The sequence below is a fragment of the Miniopterus natalensis genome, chromosome 1 (assembly GCF_054644295.1).
Source record: "Miniopterus natalensis isolate mMinNat1 chromosome 1, mMinNat1.hap1, whole genome shotgun sequence".
In the NCBI taxonomy this organism is placed as follows: Eukaryota; Metazoa; Chordata; class Mammalia; order Chiroptera; family Miniopteridae; genus Miniopterus; species Miniopterus natalensis.
In genome coordinates, this window is record NC_142081.1 from 80,296,883 (window position 1) to 80,318,947 (window position 22,065).

At 36.5% G+C, this 22,065-nt stretch overlaps 1 protein-coding gene across 1 annotated transcript in view; it reads left to right on the top strand.

Moving 5' to 3' along the window:
- MIPOL1 (mirror-image polydactyly 1) overlaps nt 1-22,065 on the top strand; it is a 241,455-nt gene that overhangs the window by 50,399 nt on the left and 168,991 nt on the right. The window contains exons 6-7 of the mRNA XM_016198454.2: nt 3,253-3,286; nt 3,546-3,716. Of these exons, the coding sequence (XP_016053940.2) occupies nt 3,253-3,286; nt 3,546-3,716 (205 nt within the window). The remainder of the gene's footprint in view (nt 1-3,252; nt 3,287-3,545; nt 3,717-22,065) is intronic.

Sequence of the window (22,065 nt, forward strand, 5' to 3'; positions counted from 1 at the left end):
GAAGAAAAAACAAGTGATTTTTTCCCCCTTCCTCTTCTTCCTAAGGGAAAAAGAGACGAAGAAGAAAAAAAAAGACAAACAGGTGTCTTCCTTCTGAGCCGCTTGTGTTGTTTGCGGGTCACTGTTTTGTGTGGTGATTTCTGTTCTCCTGGGAGGTAGTTGTGTATCACTCAATATGAGGAGCTGTCTAGGTTTGGCTCTGGTGTCCTTAGGTAGATGGTTGATCTGAGGCTGTCCGTGGACCACCTCCTCTTGTCAGCTATTTTGCAACCTTGTAGTTGCCTGGTCTTACTCCAGAATCTTCTGTAGAGTCTTCAGAGTGCAGGGTGGCTAGTGTAGCTCAGGGTATCACTCCCCTTAGAGGTGTCGCTGTCAGGCACTCATTCTGTGGGAGTTAGTCTCTGCTCCACCACCGACTCCTTAGTCCCTACCTTGTTCTCTGATTCTAGTTTCCCAGGCTCTGTCCTGCTGCAGTTTCAGATTGATTTCAGCCTGTTGCCTTTTGTGTATTGGTGTTTCAGCAGCCTGGGCTCAGTGGGTTCGATTAAAAACACATTCTGGTGAGTCCTTTGCCTGCCCTGCCCCCAGCAAGGGTTTTCAGCTTTTCCTCCAGTTCCCAAACAATAGTCCCTGAGAGTCTTATTCTTGTAATGTCCTCCAGTGAGCTATTCTTTCCCCTTGGGACTGTGCCCTGCGGGGGTGTCTGGGGCCTCAGTGAGTGGGACCCGCCCCTTTCCTGTTGGGGGCGGTGCTCCGGGCTGCAGGAGAGGCAAGTGGGCTCCGCCCCTCCCTTCCTAGCTCTGGTTGGCTGGTGGCACCAGGCCCGCCCCTCAGACAGTCCACTGTGCAGACCCCAATCCCAGCCTTTGCTGGTCTGTCCACGCAGTGCACCTGGGGAAGGTGGGAGTTAGTTCAGTGATCAGAATCAAAAAACAGAAAGCACACAGGCAGAGAGTTCCTCCCTGAAAGGTCCCACCGCCTGTGCGCCAAGTCACCCAGCAGGAGGGGACCCAAAGTCAGCTCCATGCAGCTCCCTGCACCGCTGGTCTCAGCAAAGCTGGGACAACTTCATGCGCCACCATGGTGCCCCTAAGGGCTGGTCACAGATCCCAGCCTCTCAGCACCCGGAGATCAGGGTGGGAAGGCTCCTCCCCTCCCCCACGCCATGCAGATTCAGTGCTTTCTGGGGCTCAACACAGTGCCCCACAGAGAGGCAGAGGGTCCCTGTGTGCGGCTGCTCAGCGCAGTCCTCTGGTCCCTTACCACTCAGGTGCCACACACCTTGGGACAGCCCTTCCTGTGGTCAGCACACTGAGCATTAGATACGGGTCGCGTCCGCCAGCAGAAGCTTTGTTTTGCTAGGAAGGCGCCATCCACCATTAGGAGCTTTGTTTCCTAGGAAGGCACCATCTGCCATTAGAGGCTTTGTTTCCTAAGAAGGCGCAGTCCCCTCCTCAGGGACACACCGCTCCCCTGGGTCCCTCTGCCCTGTGCATGGGGCGCTCCTTCCCCTCTCGTCCGCTCAGGGTGTGCGATCCCCGCTTTTGGATGCCGTCCACACTCCCAAGGGCAGGGAACTTTGCAGCCTCCAAGCCTCGGTGCTCAGAGCCCAGCACAGGCTTCAGGGGGGACTCCCCCTCCTAGGCCCCCCTCTCTTACCAGACTCCGTGATGTTTCTTCAGTGCTCCCCACTCGCATTCTGTCCACTCAGGTATGTTTCTCTGGTTTTTCCAAGCTGGCTGCGTAGGATTTTAGGCGTAAATCAAGTCCATGGCTGGGAGCGAGGGCCGCCATCTTCACCCTCCTGGCTTCCTTTTTAAATCATATTTACCCAATCAATAACTGATGGTTGCATGCCACTGGTGTTCTTCAGATGCTTTTACATGACCATAAATAACTGTAAGACTTCTGTTATCTTACACTTTTCCACTGTGCTTTTTAATTGAGTGAAAAATAAGTGATCATCTTCACAGTTCTTGTAGAAAAACCTTTTATGAAACAAGGTATTTGGAAACTGTTCATTTATTTTAGGAGAAAAAAGAGAAAACATGAGAATGTTTACCCTTGTTAAAATGTGAATCCAAGAAGACAGTAGTTTGAGATACGATAAGTTTATATAATTCAAAATTACTGTATTTTCCTGTTAACTTATACTGCTTAAATATGTGTAGAAAGTTTTTTCTTTTCTTTTTTTTTTTTTCTGTTAAGATTCAGTGTTCCAAAATTTGTACTTTCCATCAATGTAGCTATTTTATTGAACTGTAGAGTTTGGAATAATTTTGTAACAAATTTATTAGATGTCTTCCATTATCTTTTTCTAGTAGCCTTTTTTTTTTTTTTGTGGTAAGTAGGAGCACAGGAATTGGGAGCGGGGGGCTTGAAAAACCAGGAACTTGGATATCTAAACCTTCTAGTAGAATTTTAAAATAATTGAGGCCATTTTTTAAATCTACATCATTTTACTAATACTCGTTACAGATTTTCATTTCATTTACCAAACTTAGTGGTGGCCTAAATTATATTATAGACATTTTCTAAGATATGTCATTTAGACTTTTTTTCCCTTTTACTGCATTTCTTCAAATCAACAGTCATTTCTGTAAGCACTGTGATTCTTTTACGACAATGTGAATTTTTGAGGGGACCCAGTTTGCTTTCTTTGTCCCTAATTGAATAATTCTATATATGTAATGAAAAAGAAAATAATATTAGTCTTCTAAAAAATGTCGTTCAGTTTTGGTCAGCCTTTCTATATATTTCTGTTAACAAATAGGTAGCAGTGGGAGATTTTCAAGTCAAATTTACTGGTAATTATTTGTCATTGCTTTGGAGGTAACATAGTTAAAATTTGTAATAAAAATACTTGCTTTTATTTGTGATGATGTCCAAAAAACAGAGGAATTACAGTTTCTGGTAAGAAGTGAAAGTCCAGGAATAAATGTAATGATGAGAATGAATGCTCCTATCACTGGGGAACTTTCTTCATCTGAGCACATATGAACAATTGATCCTTGTAGTCATATATAGCAGTAAACATTAATAACTTAACAGTCTGAAGTCAGTGCAGAAGATATGGAGCATTATTGAAAGATGGAGTCGAGCAGGTGGCACTTTAATATGTTCAGTGTCATGGTTGACTCTAAAGACTAGTCGAATGAAATTACTTGAGGTTCTAAAGATTTAAAAAGCGAACTCATTTTGCTGCACTAAGGAAATGCTACTGATCAGGCTTTCTGTGTCCCTTTTTTCTAGGCTAGAAAATATTAACCCTGAAGAAAATGACATGGTAAGCCATTCTCTGAGGAGATTTCTTGATGTCAGTCTTATATCTTAGAGGCTTAAGTTCAATTGAGTGGGTTTCAAGAACTAAGATGTGGGGAAAAGAAGAATTGACACACTAATAATGTACATCTTTGCTGCAATATGAAAATTCAATAACTTCACTCAGTCAATTTACAATTCACATGTGCCTATTAATTAAAACCCTATATTAAATAAAATATATTAAAACTTCATGTCTGACTAACATATGATGGTGTTGGTAGACATTACAGGAATTACTGAACAGAATAAACAATGCAGACACAGGGATAGCTATTGAGAAGATTGGAGCTATAATTGTGGATAGAATCTGCAAGACCAAGGCATGTAAAGAGAGAATAACTGCAGAAGAAATGAATGCAGTGATAGAAGAGCGCGACGCTGCTTTGTCTCAGGTAACTGCATGTATCTGTGAAAGCACAGACTTACCATTGCCCCTGCCTTTATTGTTAAAAGGTTACTTCCCCCCACATATTCTTAAATCAGTTATTGCCATATAATTAATATCACAGTGGTAGATACATTAAAATAATCACAGCTTCTATTATATCATTCTTCAAATACATGCATCCTCATTTCTTAATAAGCTGTTAGCTCGTTATAAAAATTTAACTATGTTCTTTAATGTAATCACTCGAACATGAGACTTATTTGAGTCGTAGTTTTGTGGGGGCTGAGATTATATCTTTATTATTCTTTTATGCCCAGTGCCTAATTCAATGCCTTTTAGTAAATATTGATAAATGAATCAAATTGTCAGTGTATTCTTTTCTGAACATTACTTACACCCTCTTGCTCTAACTGAAACCTGATCACCATCCTGAGGTCCTGCTTCCACTGCAGTCCTCTCAAGCAGGAATTGTGTCCCTCCCAGGCAGCTATTCCAGTGGACGCTGAGGCTTGTTCCTCGTTGGTGTTTTTAGGTCACTGTTTCGTTTTCCTCTCTAAACACCTCTGTCTCTAAGGTTCATGCGTTTTACCACCCAGTACATACTCCTGTTGCACTCATGTACACACTCCTATGTCGTGTCCCTCATTGCTTAAAGATTTTAGGATCTCTCTCACTGTCTCTTTTCAGCCTACTTCTGTCATAATTCTTGATGATTTAAATATCTACGTAAATGATTTTTCAATATCCTGGCCTCTTATCTTGAATTTTTCTCCTCCAAACATCATGTCTTCTACACTACTTCTGCCATCCACCCTACGATTACATCCTATCCTTGGTCATTACCAGTCTCAATTTCAAACTTCCCACTTTCTGACCACCACTCACTCTCTTTCCAGATCACTTATCCTAGAACTCGGACTGTAGTACATTTTCAACTTCACTGGCACCTATTTCTATGGATCTTCTCCCATCTGCTTTCCTGTCCCTCAAGCCTCTTATGCTCTTACTTTCCTCTTTAGCTCAGGTTTCATATATAATTTGGTATAATTATCACCAACCTTAATACAACATGACCTTAGTTCTCTTGGCCCTCTCTCCCTTTGTCCTACTCACCCAGCAAAACCTAAGCCTTATAAATTTAACTCTGCCTGTTCTACATCTTCACAGATTTATATGGCAGGACAGTATCACAGAAATTTTCCAAATGAGCTTCCCTTAAATTTATGACCACTTTCTTCAAGCAGGCCCTTGGTGTTACCAGACAGTCTTCTCGCTTTCTGTTAGTCCATTCATTCTTCCCCCTAGAGCCCATTTTATCTCTTCTCTCTTCTTCTCAGATGTCTACCCTCTCCTACCAAATGGAAAAAAGAACTGCTTGTCCCCACCATTCCATCCACCAGCTTACCTGCATTTGGACTCATAGCTCTGACTTTTCTAATTTATGTCCTTTTTTTACTACGTGCATCTGTCTAAGGGCCACCTCTGTTTCTGCACTAGTTCACATCTTTTCTTGCCTGCTTAAGGGTATCACCTAAGCAATTATCCCTTTTCTCTCCTACTTCATAAAATGTTTCTCGTTAGTTCATTTCTATCACTGTCTAAAGTGCACTGGTATCTCCCACGGATTCTCCCATGGTGGATGTTTCGGTAAGTCTTGGTCTACTTGAGGTCCTCCCCAGCAATTGTTTCCTTCCCACACTGAGAACTGTGTACTCGCTATTCCTGGCAGATCCTATATTCTAGTTTTTGTCTCCTCAGCATTGGAAAATTGTGGAAAACGCCATCATTCTTTTCAGGTTTTAGGACTTAGCTTTTTTACTTCAAGGTTTGGGTTTAGCAAATGATTTGAGGTGGAAAAAGTTCTCAAATCTCCAGCTTTGTCACTTCAGTCCAGTGTTACTGCCAAAAACGTAGATAATTTCTCTGTCCTCCCACAGGAGCCCTCTGTGTGATCAAAGCTGGTTTTCTCTGCCCTGGCCCATGCCTTCAGTCTTTAAAACTCAGGCCAACCAGGGTCGGGAATTGAACCTACAAACCAAGTGTCCGCCCTTGATGGGAATCGAACCCGAGACCCTTGGGTACGTGGGCTGAATGAAGCTCTAACCATTGAGACCACCGGCCGGGGCCAGATAATGTTTTAATTTATCTGGCTTTTCTTATCCTTAGCTGGAGCATTGTTCTGCCACAAGTGATTTCATCCTGTGTAGATGTGGAGATTTGACATTTATCTTCAGATTAGAGTTGGAAAAAGTCCTTAAACTTTTAAGACGAGCAACTGTTATTACCATTTTATTCTCTACCAAGTGTATTCAGTCTTGGATCATTTGGTATATTATATTGAAGAGATAGCCAAAACTATTTTTATGTGCTTGGAAATAATTTTAATATAAAGTCAAACATTTGATTTTTTATCATTTATTTAATTTTTTAAAAATATATCTTTATTGATTTCAGAGAGAGGAAGGGAGAGGGAGAGAGAGAGATAGAAACATCAATAATGGGAGAGTCGTCATTGATCAGCTGCCTCCTGCACGCCGCTAACTGGGGATGATCCCGCAACCCAGGCATGTGCCCTGACCGGGAATCGAACCGTGATCTCCTGGATCCTAGGTCGATGTTAAACCCCTGAGCCATGCCTGGCCAGGCTTATCATTTATACTTTAAGTTAACTAAAAATAAACACATAGAGCCTAATTAAATATTGCTTGCCATTCACTCCTTCTTCCTCTTTTCTTTGCTCACTGCCTTTTTATATAATAAAATATAAAGAAATCATTACTTGGTAATATTTAGCAGCATATCTTCATTTATAAATATCTCTCACTGTAATATATTATCTATCACTGCATTTATTATGTTTTTATGGAGAAGCAGTTCTTGTTTATTTTAATTATTTTAATTTACATATTTTTCAAGCTTTCTGGCCCAAGTGGTAATCATTATAATTTTTGTCATAATCATTATAAACATAAACTTTTTAATTACTGTCTTATAGTTCTGAATGGAAATGTTAAAATCTTATTCTTTTTAGATGAACTCTTATACTCTTATTTATTCAAATTCTTCTATGTCTTTTCTGTTTCAAACAGAATTGAAAGCCTTACTCTTTCATAGGATGAATTGAAATTTTTACCATTAGCATTTGTTTGATAGAGGACTTGTCTTACCATGTCTGTATGAGAATTAGGGTAATGATTTAAAGGTGAAACTTGTCAGGAAAGCTGCGTGATTTCTTTAAGCAAGATTCAGATCTTGAGTGTAGCATGATGTCCTACAGTTTTTATTTTAACTTGGGTGGGGTTTTAATGGGTAAAGGGATAGGGAGTTATTACAGTGCTGGGCCTTGGAGTCTCTCTTGCTTAAAGAGGAGGAGTCATGAGTGACACAGAAGGCAGGACCCAGGACAGTAAAGCACTGGTAAGTCCCTGCGTCTGAGTTGTTCATTTGGAGTGCTGCTGTGAGTTGTAGTCAAGAGAAAAGGACACTTGAAAGAAAGATTTTGAAGCCATTGCAATTAGTAGGATTAACGTATTCCAGATCTTTTTCAGTGTAATTGTTATATTGGTTTATTGGAGAAAATAACTACATTGGATATTTTACTACATATCAGCAAGAGAGATCCAGAAGTGGTAAAAGAGGGAACACATCTGAGGGAAAGGTATAACTAATTTAGAAATTTAAAAATAATTTTCTCTTTATTGTATGAAGCACAGAATTGAAGGTCTGAGAAGATGAATATAATAATGTATTTTGAGGTCCAGAAGTCTGTTTAGAACACTCCTCACCCGGTTTGAATTCCTCACTTGATATCCTCTATGACCAAAGGGCGCTGTGTAAAAGCAGATTAGGGAGTGTGACAAATACTAACAAATCCACTTGAAGAGCAAACCCAATATCTTGGCCAGTGATTTAACCACCAAAGTTAAACTTCCACAGTAGCAAAGGAAAAGATAACCTAGTTTCTTAGTCTCTCCTTTGTTAGTAGTATTGCCTTTACTTTGTATCCCTTATAATTTGCATAGCGCCTACCATATAATAGATGCAAGATACTGAAGTTTGACAAAATGCTCGTACTTGAAAGGAAAATAAATCATAACATTTAGAGTTTCATTTTTCAGGAAAAGTAGGAAGCATGTTTCACATTCTTTATTATAGTGACTGTAAAACTTTTATTAATATTTTTCCCATGTCAATTTGTTAATTTGCTTTTCTATCATACAGTTGTTTGCCTGTGCATGTTTTTCACCAGTCCATCTTGCTAAAATATATTGTTGATATTTGATCTGTTCTAATAACATTTCATTTTCTTATTATAAAATTTTTACAACTTTTAAAACTACAGGTAACTTCAGAAAATAGAGATAAACAAGAAAAAGGGAAAATTTGCTCATAAACTCATTTTCTATAAATAATATAAAGATTCTTTGTCTTTTTTCAGTGCATATTATATCACACATACTACTTGGTAACCTAATTTTTCACTTTGATTTTCTATTTTGTCAGATATACTTATGATTTTATAATGTGGATATATTAAGATTTGTTGAACTCATCTGCCGTTTGAGAAGGTGTTTATTTTTATTTCTATTTTTTTGATAGTGTGAACATTTTGTAGCTAAATTTTTATATATATCCATGTTTATTTCCTTAGGGAATAGCCCTAGAGCAGAAAAACTGGATCAAGTATTTTTAAATTGCCTATTTAGAAAAATTGTACCATGAAAGCATCTTTATTCTAAAGATAGGACTTTTCAGAGGGAACTGAAGTTTTGTAGTAGTATTCTTAGAAAACCACTTGGTGGTTGTATAAACTTATTTGGGTACAAAAATTCAAATTATTTTTTTTTAGTATATCTCTTGATTTCATAAGGAAATTTTTCAGTTAACATTTTATTGGATTATATTTTTGCTAAATTTTATCTTCAAAAACAAAAGTACATGCAACCGAATAGCTAGTAAACTTATACAGCGTGCTTACACAGATGTTGCAGGAAAAATGTAAAGATATCTCTATATGTCATTCACAGCAGATTACTTGTCCTTAGTCCAAAGTGTCAGGACCATTAAAATAAACTTGCATTCTCAACATAGTATATCAAGGCCTTCACTCTTCTTTTGAAAATGACTCTGTAGCTGTGCTTGTACATTTGCATTCAGGTTGGTTTGACTAATTGCTACTTGACTCATCTATCATAATACTAAGCTCTGGGATCACAAAAGATCAGATTTTCAAACCACTTACTAGAATTAATTTAAATATTAATGTCGATACCTTGAAAAGATTCATGGGAAGGTGGTTTTTATTGTTACTGGTAGTCTGTTTCAGTATTATAATCCCTTGAAAAAAATTCCAAAGTTATATATTAACTCATCATTAACGTTATCTGATTGTGTAAAACAATTATAACAATCTTATAAGTAGGTTAAAATATGTAATAAAATATACTTTTAAATTGTAATTTTGGGGGAAAATATCTTTAAGAAATATAAATGTAAAATAGATTTTCATGAGTATGTTTTTTGGTTTAGTAATCATTACACATTGAGTTTTTCACTGTTAATATGTTTACTTTTTATCTGTTCACATTTGTTATTTCAGATAAAATTTACACACAAATAAAACACATAAATATGAAATCAGCAATTTGATGAGTTTTGACAGATACCCATACCCATGTGACCACAACTTTATAAAGATGTAGAAAGTCTCATTTGTTTCCCTTCCCTGCCAATTTCTCCTGATTCACCCAAACAACCTTTCTGATGCTTTTTTAACCATAGATACATTCTGCTTATTCTCAGACTTCATATAAGTGATTGATATGGTGACAGCAAAATATTTGTGATACTCATCCATGTTGTTCTTTGTATAAGTAGTTTGTTCCTCTTGTTGATAAGTACTGTTTCATTGTATAAAATTACATTTATTATTTATTCTCTTGATGATGGACATTTGGAGCTGTCCAGTTTTTGTCTATTATGATTAAGACTACTATGAAAATTCTGTCTTCTTATGGACATACATTTTCATTTTTTGGGTTAAATACCTAAGAGTGGAATTGCTGGGTCATAAGGTTGGTAGGTATTTATTTTTAAAAGAAATTAACAAATTGTTGGTTGAAGTTATTGTATCATTTTACAGTCTCATCAGATATTTATGGGAGTTCTGACTGCTTCATATACTCACCAACAATTGCTGGTGTCGGTATTTTTAATTATAGTGATTTTAGCGAGTATGTAATGGTATATATTGTGGTTTTAATTTGCATCTCCCTATGACTAAAGATGCTGAATATATTTTCATGTGCTTCTTGGCCATTCATATATATATGAATATCTGTTCAGGTCTTTTGCCTATTTCTTAAAATTTATCTTTGTAGTTGAAAGTATTAGAGATATCCCCCTTTTTTCCCCATTGACCCCCTCAGTCCTGCCCCCATCCACACCCCTCAGGCCTTCACCACACTATTTTCTGTGTCCATAGCTTATGAATATAAGTTCTTTGGTTAATCTCTCCCCACTCCCCACCTCCACATTCCGTCTAAAGTTTGTCAGTCTATTCTGCACTTCTATGTCTCTGGATCTGTTTTGTTCATCGGTTTATTTTGTTCATGTGATACTTGTGTTTCTCTGACAGGCTTGTTTCACTTAGCATAGTATGTTCCAGGTCCCTCCATGTTGTCTCAAAGGGAAAGAGATTCTTCTTTTTTATAGCTGCATAGTATTCCATAGTGTAAATGTACCACAGCTTTTAAACTCATCTACTGATGGGCACTTGGGCTGTTTTCAGATCTTGGCTATTGTAAATAATGCTGCTATGAACATAGGGGTGCATATATTCTTTCTGATCGGTGGTTTGGGATTCTTAGGATATATTCCTAGAAGTGGGATCACTGGGTCAAATGGCAGGTCAATTTTTAATTTTTTGAGGACTCTCCATCTGTTTTCCGTAGTGGCCGCACCAGCCTGCATTCCCACCAACAGTGTACTAGGGTTCCCCTTTCTCCACATCCTCACCAGCACTTGTCACTTGTTGTTTTGTTGGTGGGAGCCATTCTGACAGGTGTAAGGTGACACCTCATTGTCCTTTGAATTTGCATCTTTTTGATGATTAGTGACTTTGAGCATTTTTTCACATGTCTCTTAGTCATCTGTATGTCCACTTTGGAGAAGTGTTTATCTTTTAATTGGATGACTTAACCTTTTAATATTTATTTTTTATTTTTAAGAGTCCTCTTCTGAAGTCTATTGTCAGACATATGTATTTAAGAATACTTTCTGCCCATTTTCTTCTTACTTATTTTCTTAATTCTGTGTTGATGTGCAAAATTTTCAATTTTGATGGTCTAATAAATCAATTTTTAATGTATTTTGTCTAAAATCTTTTCTCACCCCAGTTGCAGACATACTGTCCTATTTTTTTCTGTATGAGCTTTATTGTTTTAGTTTTTACTTTTAATCTGTGGTTAACTGTTGTGTATGGTATAAGATCAAGTTTGGTATTTATTTTAACAGTTAATATTCAGTTCCAGCACTATTTGTTGAAAATGCGAGGTGCTTTTTTTTTCTTCTTTGAATGGCTCTGGTAACATTTTTTAAAATTACTTGACCATATATGTCTCTTTACAGACATACTATTTTATTGTAATGATCCCTTTGTCTCTCCTTATGCCAATACTATACTGCATTGATTGCTGTGAATTCTGATGTCCTCCAACTTTGTTGTTTTTTAAGGTGGTTTTAGTTATTATAAATTCTTTGCATTTTCCTATAATATTAAAATCAGATTTCCAATATCCATAAAAAGCCTGTTGGGATATGATTGGATCTCTAGATCATTAGAGTGAAGGGGAATTGTCATCTTAACAATTTTTAGTTTTTCAATCTATGGCATTTCTCACAACCTTCTTAATATTAATAAATGTACCACATGGTTTAAGTTGTAAGAATCTTAAAATAGTCAAATTTCATTTTCCTTCATTCTTTAGATATACTGATATATTTTAATGTTTATTTTGATTCAAATAATAAATTGTCTTTCAAAGAAATTATGAGAAGTAAAAATATACTCTTCTGTCTTTGTCTATACATTTATCATTCTAGGTACTTTTTTTCATGTTGGAATAAATTTTCACTTTGTGTTATTTTTCTTAACTTGAATAACATCTTTAGGCATTTTCTTTTTCCTTTTTGCCCCCCATTTCACCCTCATTTTTTAAAGACACATTCTCTAGATATAGATGGATATACTATATAAGCTAGATATATAAGAGATGCCCTAGGGGATCTCCTGTATTCCAGATATAGTCCTTCTTACCCCCATTATATAGTAGCAGTCTAGTTACCTTGGTTGTCAGAATCAGTTGCCCCTCCCAGCTCAATAACCTCCTTTCTTACATATTGATCCAGAGGCATGAATTGCTCTATGCAGCCAGGTGACAGTTTCAACTTCCAGTTCAACAGAATTTTTGTCTCTACGTGGAAGTTTTTCTCTCGTTAGAACCAAGACCGCTGGATTAGCTGAACTTGTTTGTAGAAATGGAAAGCTAACATTTTGCTAGTGGATCACTGTGGGTGGTAGTGAATGAAACCACTCATATTTCTACCCCTTGATTCCTAGACCCGTGAATTCTGTCTGTGGATAAAAAGTATCATACTCTGATTTAGAGCATATGCATTATCATGTAGAACCTTACTGTCGCCTTCCAAGGTGTTGCTACCTAACTAACATTATCACCAAGTCTTCAGAAATTCATTCCACTGTTTTATCAAGTCAGCTGTGTCCAGATAATGGGGAACATAGTGAGATCAGTGAATTCCCTGAGCATGGCACGTCGTCACACTTGATTTGCTGTGGGGCGGGTTGTGTGTGGGAGCAGTGCTGTGTGGGATCCTGTGGGAGCACAGGTATTCTGTGAGTCAGCGGTGGCTGATTTTGCATAAGCATTGCATTCAGGGAAGCAAATCCACATCCAGAGGAATTGTTCATTTCAGTAAGAACAGTAAAGAGCCATTTTAGTAAGAAGGTAGAATAGACTGTTGTGATCCAAGACTGCAGTTTCAGAGTTAAGAATTAAAGAGAAGTAAGAACAAGGTACTGGTTTGGATGTGGTTTGAAGGTAGATTTTATTAGAATAAGTGAGTCAAGAAATTGTGAAAAAAGTGTTGCTTTGGTCTAGAATGTTGGAAAGATGTTTCTTTTAAAATATAGGAAAGTTAGCTTGATGTTAGGTCACAGTTGCACAAGATGAGAAGCACGTCATCCAAATCAGCAAAGGACCAGCTCTTTACAAATATTTTTCCAGGGTATTATGGCTTTTATAACATATAAAAATGAATTACCAAAAAATGAAATGAAAAGTATCTAAACATGCAAAATTCATGCATACATTTTTGTTGTTGTTACTGGGCTCAACAGCCTTAAAATTGCTCTGTGAAATTCCTCTAAAATGTTTAATTGCTTCCGATGCATTTTAGTACTAGCTTCATCTCAGTATCATTTCTGACCAGTACTAGCCCCTGGACCACACACTCTAAATGCATAAGAGAAACTTGCAAAGTGAAAGGGTTGTTTAATGAAGGATTAGTCGGGCTGGAAATGACAGTTGGGAACCAGGGCAATGCAACTTCTTATTTGTACCTCTGAAGAAACAGCATGTGAAAGAGGAGATGTGCTCTACTAGAGAGGGTTCAGAGAGAGGTGTCACTGGAAGTGAGGTAGGTTTTTTTTATTGAGCTGATAAAGGGCATTAAGCTTAAGAATTTATGAAAGCCTCTTAGCAATGAAAAAGTGCTTCCAAAGACCACAGATGACAAAAGTACAAGGAAGGTACATAAGAGAAACAGCTAAGCCAGAAGAAAAGTAGAGTTGTAGTTCACTCCAGGGGAGTTGAATATAACATAAACTTTTTTTCACTGAGATGGCTCTTAAATTAATCACTGCTGAGTGGTTTGGATGATGTTCCTAGCCTTGCATATAAACATCAATAAAACAATTTCAAGAACATTTTTAAAAATTTAAAAAGTAAAACTGATTGCCTTTCTTGAAAAACTAGGAAGTGTCCTGAGAACCGTTCCAGGTTTCCAAAGCTTTTGTTACAGTAGTCAGCAAATCTGTCCCCAAGTATTTACTTGTTTTCTGCGGCGAACGCTAGTTATCATATTTACATATTCAAAGATAATTAGAGTCTTATCTCTGAAAGAGAATGACTTTTATATAATATTCACCTTGTTGATACTTGGATTTGTCATGCAACATTTTAGTTTTTCTCCTATAGTAATCTTAGAAGTTGGAGTGGCTTCTATTAGGATTTAACAATGTTTGAGCAATATTCATTATACAACAGGAAAATTAAGAATGAGCACTTAAGTAATTGACGGTTCTATAGAGATTACAACATTTATAATAGCAAACAAACAAAGTTTGCAAACCAAGGAGAGGTATCTGTGATTCCTGGAATATAATAGCTGAAAAACAGCTTAATAAACTATTAAAGTATGGCTAGCATCCAGTGAGTACTAATACCATTTCCTGAACTCCGCTTTGTGTTTCTTTTACACTAGTACCAGAAGCGTCTATATCCTTTTGTGCAATAACTGCCAACTTAACATTTAGGTTATACTGTTGTTTGTTTATGGATTTTTAGAAAATCCATTGAAGTTTACTTAAGAACCACCTCATTACAATGGTATTATTTACTGAATTTTGTTTTCCTGGCCATTAGCTAACTACAGAGTTCAGCATTACAAGGCTATAACTGTACAAAAAAGATCAAAAAGTTATTAGATGCTAACTAATAAAGACTATTACTAATTTACTTTTAATTTACTCATTGTTATCATTTACATATTACAAACCCTGGGGAGAAATTTCACTGCTAAGGAAATGTTTAGGAATTTATGTACTTAATTTTATTTCCCATTAACTATGCTAGAAAATCACCAACTTTGCAGATACTAGGAAAAGATATATGGAAAGTTATAGGAAATTGGGAGGGGAATGTTTTCAGTGGGTGTTCAGTTTGAAACAAATCAAAATATCGCTCAGTCAGTTTCTGTACTGCAAGAACCAGTGGTCAGCTTCAACTGCACCAAATTACAACCCTACCACATCCACAAGTGACACAATCAAAGGGCAGACTCAGTGAGCACCAAAGCCCCACTAAAGCAAATCCTGCTCCATAGGGGTGTCTCCAGCACAGCAGCTCTCCAGCTGTAGCTGCAGCTGGTCCTCACAGCTGATTGGCCTGAGGATCAATTCCTCCCAGTGATACCAACAGCAACCAAGGATCAACTACAGTAGGACAGTGCACACAGTCCCCACAGGGGAGCACCTAGAGTGTTCCAGTGACTGGGGAGGCTGAGCCATTGGGCCCTACAAGACACCTACTACACAAAGCCACTCTACCAATTCCAGGAGACATAGCAGCTCTACCTAATACATAGAAACAAACACAGGGAAGCAACCAAAATGTAGAGACAAAGAAACATGTCACAAATAAAAGAACTGAAGAAATCTCTAGAAAAAGAACTAAATGAAATGGAAGCAAGCAAACTACTAGATACAGAGTTCAAAACAATGGTTTTAAGGATGCTCAAAGACCTTAGTGAGAATTTCAAGGAAATTAGAACCTCAACAACATAAAAAAGGACCAGTCAGAAGTGAAGAATATACTAAGTGAAATCAAGAGTAATTTACAGGGAATCAGAAGTAGAGTAGAGGACACCAAGAATCAAATCAGTGGTATGGAACATGAGGAAGCAAAAAACATCCACTCAGAAGAGCAAAAAGAAAAAATCCAAAAATATAAAGATAGTGTAAGGAGCCACTGGGACAACTTCAAGAGTACCAACATTTAATAATGGGGGTGCTGGAAGGAGAAGAGAGTGAGTGAGAAATTGAAAACCTGTTTGAAAAAATAATTACAAAAAACTGTCCCTACCTGGTGAAAGAAATAGACTTCTAAGTCCAGGAAGACAGAGAGTTCCTAGCAAGGTGAACCCAGAAAGGCCCACGGCAAAACACATCATAGTTAAAATACCAAAGGCTAGACAAAGAGAGAATCTTATAAGCAGTAAGAAAAAAGCAGTTAGTTACCTAAAAGGGAGTTGCCAGATGACTGTCAGCTGATTTCTCAACAGAAACTTTGCAGGCCAGAAGGGAGTGGCAAGAAATATTCAAAGTGATGAAAAGCAAGAACCTACAACCAAGATTTCTCTACCCAGCAAAGCTATCATTTAGAACTGAAGGTCAGACAAAGAGCTTCTCAGACAGGAAAAAGCTAAAGGAGTTCATCACCATCAAACCGGTATTACATGAAATGCTGAAAGGTCTTCTTTAAGAAGAAGCTAATGAACAAAATAAACCAATGAGCAAAATAGACCCAGAAACATTGAAGCATGTGCCAGACTGACATATTTGATGGGGTGGGGTGGGGGGGATGGTATATTAACCAAAGAAGTTAAATGCATATATGCAGAATTCATGAACACAGACAATAATTCAGTGAAAGCCTGGGGAGGGGTACTGGAGAGAGGGGCAGAGGGGTTAGTGGGGGAGGGGGTGGAAGGGAGACATCTGTAATACTTTCAGCAATAAAGATAAATTTAAGAAAAAAAAAAAAATGGTTTTGCTTATGTGTGTTTTTTTTTTAAAAAGTTTCCCATTTATCTTGATACATTTTTTTGTTCTCTACTTCCAAGTCCTTCCTCTCATTTGGGGCACTATTTTTCCTATCTGGAATCTTGGTGTGTTACTACTACTTCTATTGTTGTTATGGTCCCTCTTGTGTTACCACATTGCTGCTGTATCCCAAGGTTTTAGATGTTTACACTTATGCTTCTTCTTTGGGATTCAATTAAAGAGCATGTCATTAAATAGTCACAGTTTAAATTTATATATTTTTTATCTTAGGAAACAACACTTATTTTGCACATTTCTATATTTTAGAAATTTCTTATTTTCATATAATTTTGCCAGATTTTATATTCTTATGCTGATTGCCTACATGTTGTCTAGTGGCATATTCCTTTAATTTTAGAAGGAAATGTATGTGGAAAAAATAAGATTTCAGTAAATGACTATCACACCATTTATTTAATAAACATGCATTAGATAGCTTCAGTGAACCAGGTCCTTGGTTTGGCCCTGGGATCGGAGGTGGGTGTGAGGGAGAATGCCAAGCAGAGGGCATTCCCAGTGAGAAGGGGTCTGGTGCTGTGTAGATAAATCAGACATATCTAAAAAACTTGCACAAAGGCAAGAGAGTGGTAACAAATGTTTGTATTTTGTGAACTGTGGATAATTTAGTGTGTCTGAAGTAGAGAAAAGTGTGCAATTGAGGGGGAATAAGAAAATATATAGTGGGTCTGACCAGTTCGTGAAATGCTACTATCATTCTCCAAAACTTGTTTTTAATTCTGCAAGCTGTGGAAAGGCCAATAAAGAAAATCAAGATAGGTAGGAGTTAGTGTCATCAGAATTGTATTTTAGACATAGCTGTCTGGAACACTTATTAGCTCTGACATGCAACTTCAAACCATGTGCACACAGATACACATACTTTTAAAATTCCCAATGGGTTTAGTATGTTACATTATTAATTTTTAAAATTTCTCGGTGTGGTATTGATTAATTAAATTATATAGGTTTCAAATATACAATTCTATGATACATCATCTGTATATTACATTGTGTGTTCACCACCCAAAATCAAATCTCCTTCCATCACCACATATTTGACCCCCTTTATCACCTCCCACCCTCCTTTCCCTCAGATAACCACCATAACTGTTGTTTGTGTCTATGAATTTTTATATTTTTCTTGTTTGTTCCTTTGTTGCTTTCTGTTTTATATCCCACATAGGAGTGAAACCATATGCTTCTTGCCTTTTTTCTCTTATTTCACTTAGCATGATATTCTCAAGATCCATCCATATCGCAAGTGGCAGTATTTCATCTTTTCTTACGGCTGAGTAGTATTCCATTGTATATATGTATCACTACTTCTTTGTCTATTCATCTAGTGAAGGACACTTCCGTTGTTTCCATGTCTTGCCACCATGAATAGTGCTGCAGTGAACCTAAGGGTACATATATCTCCGTGAATAAATGTTTTCAAGTTTTTTGAGTAGGTACCCAGAAGAGAGATTGCTGGGTCGTATGGTGACTCTTCTTAATGTTTCAAAGAAACTTCGTATGGTTTTCCATAGTAGTTTTACCCATTTACATTCCCACCAGCAGTGAATGAGGGTTCCCTTTTCTCCACAGCCTCTCCAACACTTGTTATTGCTTGTCTTGTTGATAACAGCCACTCTAACGGGTGTGAGGTGGGATCTCATTGTAGTTTTGATTTGCATTTCCCTAACAGTGAAGCTGAGCTTTTTTGGATACGTCTTTTGGTCATTCGTATGTCTTCTTGGAAAAGTGTCTGTTCAGGTCCTCTGTCCAGTTTTTAATTGAATTGTTTGTTTTTGTTTTTGAGTTGTAAGCATTCTCTATATATTTTAGATATTAACCTCTTATCAGAGGTGTTGTTTGCAAATATATCCTCCCATTAGGTGAGTTACCTTTTTGTTTTGTTGTCAGTTTATTTTGCTGTGCAGAAGCTTTTAAATTTGATGTAGTCCCAGTCCTTTACTTTTGCTTTTACTTCCCTTGCCTTTGAGGTCAAATTCACAAAATCCTCTCTAACACCGAAGTCCATAAATTTACTCTCTATGTGTGTGTTTTTCCTAAGTATTTTATTTCATGTTTTATATTTAGGTTTTTGATCCATTTTGAGTTAATTTTTGTGTATGGTGACAATAGCAGTCTAGTTTGATTCTTTTTGAAAATGCCTTGGTAATTTTGATCTGCAGCCAGCTTTGGGGACTGCTAGAATAGAGAATAGTTTGGAAGGGCTTTAGACTGAGGGCATGACACTTGCTAGTTATTGAGAAACTTGGAGGCCGAATGAAAGGTATTACAGTGGGGACAGAGAGTAAAGCATGTTGAAGGACTAGGACTTGGTCCAATTTTAGGATACAGAAAGCAGGAGTTTAGGATCATTTTCAGTTTTAGCAGGCATGATTGAGTAAATGCCACTTATAAGCAGGGTGTACAGTAAAGTAATAAATACATATTTAATACCACCTATGTTTTAGGTACCTTGCTTACTGTTTATCAATAAACAAATACAGTTGGCTCTACCATCTTGGAATTTACAATCTATACAAAGGAGAAATAGATATTTTTGGCATTTTCATGTGAAGACCTGATGATTTCAATTTTATACAAAGGGTATGGTTTTGTATATTCATACATAATATATATATTAATATACTAATATGAGTATATAAATGTGTATATGTATACATACACATGTAGCTTTTATAAGACCTTCATTTAAAAGAGAACACTTCCAATGTAATAAAAGAATAGCTATTTTTGTCTTATATTTCTAAAAAGAATGTTATGATTTTAGATACTATGTGAGCCTTAGAATGTACAATTAAAAGGTAAGAAATAATTGCCTAGTTTTTTATTTATTTATTATTAACTTAGCATAGACTCTGTTGGGTATGAATGAACTGAGTTAAAAGGTAATAATTCTATATACTAGTTAGTCCATATTTCATTTTGATGTATGTTGACTTCCTAATGTCAGATCATTGTACTACTTATAGTTTATCTGTATCTCTAATTGCTCAAAGTTCAAATTTTAAAATGTTTATTATTAATTTTTTCTGTAGTTCTATCTGTTTCTTTTGCTGTTGTACATATGTGTGTATACACTATATATTTTGTTGATAAATTAGATAGTACTGTCTGAATTTGAATCCTATTTCTTATCAGTGGCATGACTTTGAAGGAGTCATACTCTCTGCTCCTGCTTCCTTCTCTATAAAATGGGATACTCTGACCAACCTCAGAACAAAAGACTCAAACAGGATGAAAGTGAAGGGATGGAAAAAATATTCCATGTAAATGGAAATGAAAATAAAAGCTGGGGAAGCAATACTTATATCTGACAAAATAGACTTCAAAACAAAGGCCATAACAAAAGACAAAGACATTCATTGCATGATAGTAAAGGGGTCAATTTAACAAGAGAATATAGCCCTGTTAAACATATATGCACCCACTATAGGAGCACCTAAATATATAAAAAATCTTGGAGGACTTTAAGGGAGAGATTGACTGCAATACACTCATAGTAGGGATTTTAACACCCCGCTGACATCACTAACTAGATCTTCCAGACAAAAAAATCAAGGAAGCAGAGGTCTTAAATGACACAAAAGATCAGATAGATTTAGTTGATATTTATAGAACATTTCATCCCAAAGCTGCATAGTATACATTCTTCTTGAGTGCACATGGAACATTCTCAAGGATAGACCACATGTTAGGACACAAAATAAGTCTTAACAAATTTAAGTTTGAAATCATATAAAGCATCTTCTCAAATCATAATAGCATGAAACTAGAAATCAACTACAGTAAAAAACTCAAAAGCACTCAAATACGTGGAGGCTAAATAGCATGTTATTAAACAATGAGTGGGTTACCAGTGAGGATCAAGGAAGAAATAAACAAATTCCTGGAAACAAATTCCTGAAAACAAACATACAACAAACCAAAATGTATGGGTCACATTGAAAGCATTCCTGAGAGGGAAGTTCATAGCATTACAGAACTACCTTAAGAAATAAGAAAAAGCTCAAATAAACATTCTAACTCTACAACTAAAAGAACAAGAAAAGCCCAGAGTAAGAAGAAGGAAGGAAGGAATAAAAATCAGAGCAGAAATAAATGATATAGAGATTTTAAAAAGCAATACAAAAGATCAATGAAACCAACAGCTGGTTCTTTGAAAAGATAAACAAGATTAATGAACCCCTAGCCAGACCCATCAACAAACAGAGAGAGAAGCCAAATTAATAAAATCAGAAATGAAAGAGACAAAGTAAAAACTGATATCCCAGAAATACAAAGAATTGTAAGAAAGTACTACCAACAGCTATATGCCAACAAATTGAACAACCTGGGCAAAATTGACAGATTTCTAGAAACAATCTTCCAGAAGTCAATCAGAAAAAAATCAGAAAACCTGAATAGACTGATAACAACTAATAAAACTGAAGCATTAATCAAAATCTCCCAGCAAACAAAAGTCCTGGACTCAGGATGTCTTCACAGATAAGTTTTACCGAACATTCAAAGAACAACACCTATTCTCCTCAAACTATTCCAAAAATTCAAGAGGAAGGAAGACTTCCAAGTCCTTTTTATGAGGCCAGCATTATTCTATTTCCAAAACCAGATAAAGACACTACAAAGAAAGAAAATTATAGGCCAATATCCCTGATGAACATAGATGCTAATATCCTCAACAAGATATTAGCAAATTGGATCCAGCAATACATTAAAAGATCATACATCATAACCAACTGGGATTTATTCCAGGGATGCAAGGTTGGTACAATATTTGCAAATCAATAACAGTGATACATCACAAACAAAATGAAGAATAAAAATCACATGGTCATATGAATAATTGCAGAAAAACCATTTGACAAAAATCCAAAGCCCATTTATGATGAAACCACTCAGTAAAGTGGGATTAGAGGGATCATAACTCAACATAATAAAGGCCATATATGACAAACCTACAGCCAACATCATACTCAATGGGCAAAAACTAAGTGTTTCCTTTAATATCAGGAACAAGACCGAGATGCCTGCTTTCACCACTCTTATTCAACATAGTACTGGAAGTCCTGGTCACAGCGATTAGACAAGAAGAAACAATAAAAGGACTCCAAATTGGAAAGGAGGAAGTAAAACTGTCCTTATTCGAAGATGACATGATATTGTACATAGAAAACCCTAAAGACTCCACCAAAAAACTATTAGATTTAATAAGTGAATTCATAAAAGCAGTGGGATACAAAATTATCATCCAGAAATCGAGGGCATTTTTATATACCAATAATGAACTCTCAGGAAGACAAACTTAAAAAAAATCCTATTTGCCATTGCAACAAAAAATATAATGTACTTAAGAATAAACTTCACCAAATAGGAAAAAGACCTGAACTCGGAAAACTATAGGACATTGAAGAAAGAAGTAGAGGAAGATACAAACAAGTGGAAGCATGTATCATGTTCATAGATTGGAATAATTAACATCATTAAAATGTCCATACTACCCAAAGCAATAAATATATTCAACACAATCCCTATGAAAATGCCAACCACATATTGCACAGATCTAGGACTCATATTCCAGAAATTTATATTGTAACAAAAAAGACTGAATAGCCTCAGTAATCTTGAGAAAGAAGAACAAAGCAGAAGGGATCACAAT